Raw genomic sequence first — 9,546 nt, 5'->3', positions numbered from 1 at the left:
ACCTGCCTTGGAAAATCAAGCATAGGATTAGAAAATCAAAACTGCGTGTGCGCATAGCTTTGAAGAATGACAATTAGTAGGTGGTAAAATCTTTTATCTCGAAGGCTAAGTGCCTAGGGGGCAAGAGGTGCTCTCTATTTATGCCTGGGTTTCGAGGGGTTCGCACACAAAAAAAACGTGACAAAATATGCTTAGGTTGAAATCCAGGGAGGCACGGACTCTTTACCTCTTTTAGAGCTTAAAGTCATCTACAAAGCACAGGCCTGTCCAGGCAAAAGAATAAGTAAAACTTGTATTATTAGAAGTCGGCGACCAGACCTAAACATACAGGACTTACCATGACCGATCATGCGAATGTGATTAGTGCCTTGATGTGTGATGCGTGATAGCTAGCTGTTCTACCTTTATATGGGGTTTTGAACTGAAATAGCCGTGTTAAGGACCCTTTGATGCAGTTCACAGCCATGCACTTTTTCAGACCCAAAACCCTCTGCCTCCTGAGTTACACGTCCGCAAAAGTGGGAAATGTTTGTGGGGAGACTTTTTTAAAGCCACATTGTCGTTGATGTCGTCATAGAAACGTCATACGATCGCCGTCATTTTACAGGCTGTTCTCAATTTATGGTCAAAAACAGCACGGCCGCCGATTCATTCGCGAAAGCAGTGATGCGGCACGTATGATACAATTAGTAGAAGATGATGGCTGTCAGTAAGATTTCGCTGCTGAGTGTGTGTCGCGAACGTAAGCGTGAGCACTGTCGGGTTGTACAGCACTCGTCAACGGAGCATTTTCCTTGTTTCTATGGAAGGGAAAAAAGAACGGCACTCTCTCGAATGGTATAAAAAAGAACACGCGACGGCAAATCTGTCGTTTTTCTCCTGCTGCCGTATTTCCCTTTCTTCTACTGACTTATTTTTTACAGACAGCTGGGTTGGCGCATGTGCACCGGAGCAATATACATATATATGTATATATATATATATATATATATATATATATATATATATATATATATATGTATATATTACGAGATATCCAAGACACACCTGATTGACAAATTAAAATATTGAACACAAAATTGGGTCCTTCCATATGTGTCCTACAAGTGGAGGGAGCTCACGGTGAAATGCGGCGTTATAACCTAAATTATAAATTATAACCTGTGCCTAAATTGTGAGAAAACTTACAGTTTGACAGTCCCGCGGGCTGTGCAAGTGCGGGATCACACTTATTTGACGTAAGTGTGTGCATCAGGCGCTCTCAATGGGTATGGTCACTGGTGGTGCGTGCTTGTATTGATCTTAAAGTGATGGGGAGTGTGCGTGCGAGCTTTGTTCTTCTGAAAGGGAGCATTGTTTTGGTATTCTTTCAGTTTGATGACTCCCAATAGAATATGATATATCGATATCCGCCTCTTTCCTTGTGTTTTTGTTTGAACATGACAAGGTAGTGATGCCAGCAAACCGGAAGAAACACTAGCACTTTCTATACTGCAGGGGTGTACAAAGACACCTTGCCACTTCATTATGATTTGCCAACATTTTGAACCTATTGAGGTAGTAAGACATGTGATTAATTCCTTGCATGCCGTTATATTAGCAATTCACTTTGGCAGTAGGGTCAGCTCCCTGAGGCTTATTAATGCATATGCGTGGTATAAACTTGCATGATGCGAGTTTGCAAAGTTGCTTTTCCATTAATAATTCGAAACATATAGAGATGCATTTTTACGGATGCAAATATTACTGTTTCAACAAATTTTGTAGGCAGGCAAGCATTGCTTGTAAGTGGTTTATGTCATAGTCACTGCAACTTGTGTGAGTTGCTGGGTGCTGGGAAAGAGGGAAAAGTATTGTTGTTGCTTTCTTGGATGGCACTCAACAATATCTTTATCGTGAGCCTTGTGTGCACTGGCAGCTTCGTCACTGCCTTTCATTTCGCCCATCTAATCATAACTACATGCACCTGTCCTATCTTCAGCTTTGTGCAGTTAGCAGGTTTGCAGTGTTATTTCACTACATGTAATATTTTTTTGTTATACGTGTGCTATTACTTGTGTGAACAATACTTTTGAGTGGAGCATCCTGATGGCTGCGGCATGTTGCATGGCTGTGGAAGCAGAAGACTTGTTTACGTTTTTGTCACCGACATTTTGTGGATTCCCAAAATAGGCCGAGCAAGCGATGTCATTGTTGTGCGCTTTTTGGGAAGTAATTTGTATACCGTGTCATGTGTTCTTCTGGTCAGTCACACGTCAGACGCGGCGTTAATATAACAATGCACGCTCGATTCATCTTCTCATGATGAAATTTATTATGAAAGTAGCAGGGACTGCAGTACAACAACCGCGTCATTGTCCATTATGCCATGCCACAGAACAGCAATGAGGTGGTGCCACAATGACTGTTGAGCTGTGCCATTACACAATGTGCCACATTAGTTGACTACTGTATTTCAAGCCTATAAGATAACAGTTTATGATTTATGAATGACTGGCAACAAACAATTTAACACTGGCAAAGGGCTATCACCCATGAGATTGCCGCTGTATCACATGATACAGTGGCAATCGTTAACCAGCGAATGCGTGAATAGTCCTGAGCAAGAAAAACATTTTTGGTAGCTCAACCTCATCATCTTCACCATAGCAATGACAATACTTTGGTAATCAATTCATAGCAATGTTATAGATGTACTGTTTATCTTCGCATGTGACTGCATTTCCAGTTACAAATATTAAAGAAAGTAACGACTGTGCACATCATAAGATATCAATGTCAGCACTACAGCACTGCAGGCAAGCATAGGTCTACAATACAGTATTGACATCCTTAACAGTTCTTGACAGGATTCGGTGAGAGATTCATGGCACTGTACGACAATTTTCACAGTATATCGTGCTTTGATGTGAATAATCTGCCATAAAAGCTGGCGGTCGGTACGTTGCGTTCGTCAAACAGCCCACCAAAGCTTTTCCTACGATCAGTACTAAGACAAAAAATCTACAAACAAGCCTTTCACTAAACCGCCATCCGGCACAGCGCCCGCGATGAGAATGGCCGGCTGGCGTTAGCTTTCGTGCATTTGGAGCCATTCTTTAGGTCTGGCTGCCAGATGCTGTCGGGTGATGCCGTCGTCACAAATTGATTTCATGACGCCATCAAGCGATGACGTAATGGAGCGCAGTTTTACAAACTCTAACATTTTGCTACTTAGGGTCGTTTTTAAGCCTTGAAAGTTTACCAATAGCTGCAAGTAAGTTTTTCCCACCATATCTGATGCTCACCTCAATAGCTTCAAAGGTGGAACATCCCCTTTAGAATCGTGTTCATGTCTGAGCGATGCCTGACGCGTGATGTTCGATGCCTGTTTATTGAATTCGTTTGCATGGATATAAGTGACACGTGGTGCGCGATGCCTGTTTACTTGCAGTTAGTTTCTTGAAGTCACTTGCATGCATGAATGATGTATTAGCGTGATGCCACCTGTTAACTGGAATTCGTTTGCATGTACACGTATTTTTCGCGTCTTTGAAGTCTAAGTCAGATGTACCCTGTATCATAGCAATGACTTGCGATTACTCCTCGTTTAATCCGCTGAATGTTGAAAACCTATAAAAATTGACGCCGGCGCCCGGCGCCCTCTGGCGCCGGCCCGTTAACCCTCCCCTCGCCCGCTCTCCACCGCAGTGCCGCCGCCCAAGGCCATGGTGCACGTCAACCCGGTACAGGTGATCGTCGACCCTATCACCGTGCTGTGGCTGAACGCCTTCGCGTGCAACCTGACCAAGTCGCTGTCGACGGCCGGCTCGGCGCCGGCGCCGTACATCGACCTGCGCCTGGAGGCCATCATGCCGCGCCTGGTGCTAGAGACGACGCACGACTACCCGCTGCAGCGCGACCGACCGAGCACGCTCCAGCTGCAGACGACCCGCCTGCTCGTCTGCAACTACCGCTCGCCCGACCCTACTGCGCCCGGGTACGTGCTGCTGCACGGAGCCGGGGTATGTGCCCTGACACTGATGGAATGACTAGAGTGTGTACTGATGAACGAGGTCCTGGTATGTACCGTTTTCAGGTGGTCTGGTGCCGAGGCGTTAACGTTTACGTAGTCTGCATATAGTGTGAGGATGTACCGCTTGCCAGACTTACGCAACCCTGATGTGTGCCTGAAAAGTCGGGATGCGCCCCCGTAGAGGCAGTTACGTATGGCGCGCCCGACCGGCAGGTGCCCGGTGCGCGCCGCCCGACAGATCCGCGTCACGTCTGTGTGTTGGTGTCAGATCCCTGCCAGACGGACAAGGTGTGAGGCGGTCCGTGTCTGCGAAATGCCTCTGGCCAAGTCTGGCACCCGCTTCAGACTCTTGATCGAGTGTTTGCGTGTGGGATGTACGTGGCAGCGGCAGCTCCGTCGTCATGGGCCTGGCTTGCCGTCTCCGCTGGCACACTGGCGGGTTCGGCCCGTTCGGACCCGCGTCTCCGCCGGCTCACTGGTAGGCCCGGCCCGTTCGGATCCGCGTGTCTGCCGGCTCACTGGTGGGTCCGGCCCGTTCGGTCCCGCGTCGCCGACAGCTCAGCGGACCGTTGTGTGATGTCTGCGTGCGCGCGGCAGGTCGCTGGCCGGCCTGACCAAGTGCCTAGAGCGGCTGCAGGCCGGCGAGATGGCGTTCGGTTCCGACTTCCCGGCCCGCGACGGTGATCTGCAGATGGTGCCCGACCGGCTGGTGCAGTACACACTCGGTACGTCCCCGACCTCTGCCGCCCCCTGCCCAACCGGCTGGTGTAGTACACACTCGGTACGTCCTCGATCTCTGCCGCCCCCTGCCCGAACCCGACTAATGCAGTACACACTCGGTACGTCCTCGATATCTGCCTTCCCCTGCCCGACCGGCTGGTGCGGCACACACTCGATACATCCTCGACCTCTGCCGCCCCCTGCCCGACCGGCTGGTGCAGCACACACTCGGTACGTCCTCGATCTCTGCCGTCTGCTGCCTAACCGGCTGGTGCAGCACACACTCGGTATGTCCTCGGTCTTTGCCGTCTGCTGCCCGACCGGCTGGTGCAGCACACACTCAGTACGTCCTCGACCTCTGCCGTCCCCTGCCCGACCGGCTGGTATAGTACACTCTCGGTACATCTTCGACCTCTGCCGTCCCCTGCCCGACAGGCTGGTGCAGTACACACTCGGTACGTCCTCGACGCCTGCCGCCCCCTGTCCGAACCCGGCTGATGCAGCACACACTCGCTACGTCCTGGACCGCTGCCGCCCCTGCCCGAACAGCCCTCTTCCCCGGCCTCTGTCGCAAGTATCCGGTTTCAAAACTCTGGTAGTTACGATCGCTGGTTTAAGGGGTCGCCGTGTTCCAGAGTGTGCTATTTTGCGGCGGGCGCCTATAAGCGAATTTCGCCATGCCCTGGTCCGTCTGACTGGCTGCCTACTGCGGCGCTCTGGTGCAACTGCCCGTGCGCCGGATGCTTGCCGCCTGTAATGTCAGTCACCGGGGTACAGCACGTGCGTTTCCTATGAGCACGGTGACTGTCACTATTGCTGTCTTCGCTGCTGATCCCAAGTGTGGGATGTGCGGCTCACCGGTTTGTTTGTGTTTATTCTCGATGTCTTCCGTTCTGCGAGCCTGTGTTTGGGCCCACGCGCATGGTCGGTGGCCAGTCGGCGTTGTTGTGCGGCGGGCGCGTCTGACATGGAGACCTTGTCCGCCGCCGCCAGGTAAGGACCACGTGCAGCCGGCGCCGGCGGACGTGGTCGCCTCGGTGCCGGACTTCCGACGGGGCCTGCCCGGCCGCCTGCTCTGGGAGGAGCCGCGCGACGTCGTCTTCATCCACATGGACCCATTCTGGGGCGACTTTTTCGGCACGTCGGCCGTGCGCCACCGGCCGGTGCCGTTCATCGACGCCATTCCCGTCTCCATGTGGGTGTACCAGAACCGCAACAAGGTGGCCAGCGTCAGCGACGGCCGTGTCAGCGATCTCACCATGGTGCTGCACGTGCCGAGCCTGATCAGCCTGCAGCTGAACCACTTCCAGTACCTGTTCCTGCTGCGCCAGCTGGAGCGGCTGTCGGAGATGTCGGCGCTGCTGACGCTGGACGCCGAGCGGCTGCTGGGCGCGGCCGGCGCCGGCAGCCAGTGTGTCAGCGCCGCGTTGCCCCAGCTCGACATCAGCCTGCTCATGCCCTGCCTGCTCTCCAGCAAGGGACTCGTCCGGCGGCGACCTGTCCGTCTTTCCCGACTCGTCCAGCGTCACCAGCTTCCAGGAGGCGGGCCTGCTGCCGACGCGCGTCGACTCTCTCTCGGAGGTGACGGCGGCGCTGCTGCCTGCCGACGAGCCGCCGCCCGCGCCGCCGCCACCGCCGGCCGTCGCCGCCGAGGCCAACCACGTGGCGGCCGGGGCCGGCGCCGGCGGCCAGGCGAGCGGCGCCGCCGGCTCGCCCACGCCGCCGCTGGCCGAGCTGGGCGCCGGTCTGAGCCAGGTGAAGCGCGGCCTCAATAGCTTCCTGTCGTCGCTGGACTCGGCACTCAAGAGCCCCGACGACCAGAGCGACACCATGTCAGTCATGTCGGACATGTCGTCCGACTTGGACAGCTACGTGCTACTCAACCTCGAGCTTGACAAGTCGGGTCAGTGCGCTCGCCCACCTGCAGCGTCGTTAGTGTCTGTTTAAGTATGACATATGAGTAATTCGCTTGAGCTGAAGCACACGGTGTGTCATGCTTACTGTTCGGTGTGTGAAGGGAGCGGCGTGGCGGATGATGGATGTTCTCACTCAATTAAACTTCCATCCTCCACTGTTATCCCTTGGCGAGACATGGCGTTATGTATGGCTGTACGTTTCACATGGATATGTCCAAGATGACCCCTGGCATCCGTTTGGTGAGCGCCGTCTTTGTGCTGAGGATGTGCCGGCTGGCTCGTCTCAACAGCCAGTGAAAGCCCCGCTGCCGCTCTCCTGTCTATTCAACACCGTTGGGTCGACATTCTGATGGGCTGTGGCGGCTGAGACACCCCAACTCGCGTATCGCTGTATTGTAAACTGTTCCGAAGGTCACCTGGTCGGCTCAGTGTGTACGCTCTCCTCGATGTGGTGGAGCGCATGCTGATGGCCGCTCGTCCTCCCCGCAGAGTCCGTGGACCCGCTGTTTGTGGTGGAGGGGGCGCTGAAGCGGGTGCCGTCGGTGGAGATCGCCAGCGAGGTGACTGAGGACACACACAGCGAGGTGTCGCTCTCCTCTGCCATGCGGAAGCGGGACGTGGTGAGTGAACGGACGCCGGACCGGCCCTCGGCCGTGTGGGCTGCCCCTCCCCCCTTCCTCTTTGAGGGGAAACATGCACCGCGAGCTGTCGTGTTTACCTGGCGTGGCGGCGACCTGAAGCGTCAAGGCGTTACGTCAGGTTTTCTTGGTTTGAAAAACGCGCTATCGTGCAGAAGATTTAACTATCTTACGTCGTCGTTTGTCTCAAAATTTGTGTCTGTGAGATAACTCAATATTTGTGATGGTGTTTATTCGTTTCATAGGCGTCTGGAAACCCGTCACCAAACATTGATTACCTTGTTTGGTGGCGCTCCATCCCCACCGTCCCCAGCCGCCCCCTGACCTCCGGCCGGCCGCGCACCGCCGCGTGGCCAGCGGCCATCTTGTGCCGATGGTGCGTCACAAAGTGGAATGTGGTTCTGTTCTGTGATGCACTGTTCTCGTTGACGGCACGCGATTCTGATCTCGTTCCTTTAGACGTGTTTGCTGAAATTAGGTGGTGTTTTTATTGCAGTCAGTCATAACTAACATTTCCCACGAGGAACAGGAATGGATACAATTTAGGGATGCTGGGTGTTGTTGTGTGTTTTCTCCTTGAAATGTGCATCCCACCGCGAAATAATTGAAGCATTGCGCTACGTTATCTTGAATATATGATCTAAGACAATTTGCAGTTAAGTCAAGGAGTCTCGCGTGTTCCCGAAAAGAGAAATAGCCGACAAGTGAACGCTGCGGCGTACAGCGGCGCGTTACTGTTCTGTTTCGGCGAAACTGTCGGTAATATCAGCCGTGGCTGATATTATCGACAGCCGACCGCGGCGGGATGTAGCAGGGTCATCACCTAAGTTGTAATGCCCCTGGGATTCTGGCGTCCCAGCATCGGGCTCGGCTTCACACTTTTCACGCTGTGGTTAGGCGACATATGACGGCCGACCCATGCTTGTGTTCAAGACCATTTCCAAGTCCCCACCGTCTCGCCATTGGCCCTGTCAGCAGGTGACCGTTGAACTCTGCCGCAACCATGCTGGGTCCCCCCCCCCTATCTGTCCGTGGTTGCATGAGCCCAGCGCGGGGCGGCTTCCCACTGACCACCAACAGGTAACAAGGCTTGCCAGGGAGTAAAACGAAGGCAATTCGCGTGCTGAGGTGTACCGGGACTGCGAGCAGCGATCACAACATAACATGTTCTTGGTGGCGGACAAAACAGACATCATTTGTCTTCCTTTCTTACCATATTCGCCCCTGCGCGCATTAAAGCCCTTACCCTCCCGCCCCCCCCCCCCCCCCACCCACTGTCTATTCGGCGATGCCGGGGCCAGAGGCGGCGGCTGCGACGGCCGGCTCCCGGCCGGCCAGCAGCCTTACCTCCATCGGCAGTGGCACGGGCAGGATCTCGTCTTCGATGAAGTCGGTCAGGTTGGTGACGGTGCTCATCAGCAGAGCCAGCTCCAGCTCGCTGGCACGCACCTCCAGCTCGCTGCTCACCTGCTCTCGGATGTTGATCTGAGGGACGAGGCCAGAGTCAGTCAGTGGCGAGTACGTCAATCACGCGCGCGCCATTCCAACAAGGACTTTCATGTGCGCAGGGGCGAAGATGGTAAGGAAGGAAGACAAATGATGTCTGTTTTGTCCGCCACCAAGAACATGTTATGTTGTGATCGCTACTCGCAGTCCCGGTACACCTCAGCATGCGAATTGCCTTCGTTTTACTCCCTGGCAAGCCTTGTTACCTGTTGGTCAGTGGGCAGCCGCCCCGCGCTGGGCTCATGCACCCACCGGTGGGTGTGGCACGCTGGCTCTCACAGAGCCCGACCCCATGCCACCCCCCCCCCCCCCCCCCCCTCATGTCATGCCTGCTCCTCCACCGATCGCCCCGTCGCCGCAGCTTCACCTGGAGCGTATCAAGCCGCGCCTCACAGAAGACCGGCCGCCCAACATCACGAGCCCGGGCGTGGTGCCTCTCGACCTGCGCCTGCCAGCCGTGCACGTCACGAGGGACGGCGCCGGCGTGTTCACCGTCCAGCAGCCGACGCCAGGTGAGCGGAGACGGCCCACGACCAGCGACACCAGAGGTGGCTCGGGCAGAGTGTGTTGGAGGGCACGCGTGCTCACCGTCCAGCAGCCGACGCCAGGCGAGCGGAGACGGCCCACGGCCGGCGACACCAGAGCTGGCCCGAATAGAGTGTGTTGGAGGGCACGCGTAGATTAGTTATAGGCTCATCACACGGAGCAGGGTCAAGATGATCTTGCGCCATGCGTTGAGCGAGGTTTGTGT

The 9,546-nt window shown here is 54.7% G+C and overlaps 1 protein-coding gene across 1 annotated transcript; it reads left to right on the top strand.

The window, feature by feature from the left end:
* Positions 1-1,158: 1,158 nt before the first annotated feature.
* On the top strand, positions 1,159-8,116 carry LOC119108235 (uncharacterized). The gene is made up of 7 exons (XM_037231817.1): positions 1,159-1,238; positions 3,691-3,979; positions 4,613-4,740; positions 5,729-6,219; positions 6,491-6,638; positions 7,141-7,271; positions 8,081-8,116. The coding sequence occupies exons 2-7, from the start codon at positions 3,708-3,710 to the stop codon at positions 8,114-8,116; spliced, it is 1,206 nt and encodes a 401-aa protein (XP_037087712.1). The 5' UTR covers positions 1,159-1,238; positions 3,691-3,707.
* Positions 8,117-9,546: the final 1,430 nt, after the last annotated feature.

The sequence above is a fragment of the Pollicipes pollicipes genome, unplaced genomic scaffold, assembly GCF_011947565.3.
Source record: "Pollicipes pollicipes isolate AB1234 unplaced genomic scaffold, Ppol_2.1 Scaffold_6686;HRSCAF=7923_pilon_pilon_pilon, whole genome shotgun sequence".
NCBI lineage: Eukaryota > Metazoa > Arthropoda > Thecostraca > Pollicipedomorpha > Pollicipedidae > Pollicipes > Pollicipes pollicipes.
This window is presented reverse-complemented; position numbering and strand designations above follow the sequence as displayed.

Excerpts from the sequence above, each read along its gene's own strand:
- LOC119108235 (XM_037231817.1), top strand. The coding sequence starts at position 3,708 with ATGGTGCACGTCAACCCGGTACAGGTGATCGTCGACCCTATCACCGTG. Across the intron at positions 4,741-5,728 it reads GCTGGTGCAGTACACACTCG|GTAAGGACCACGTGCAGCCG; the intron begins GTACGTCCCCGA and ends CGCCGCCGCCAG. Across the intron at positions 6,220-6,490 it reads TGCTCTCCAGCAAGGGACTC|GTGAAGCGCGGCCTCAATAG; the intron begins GTCCGGCGGCGA and ends GGTCTGAGCCAG.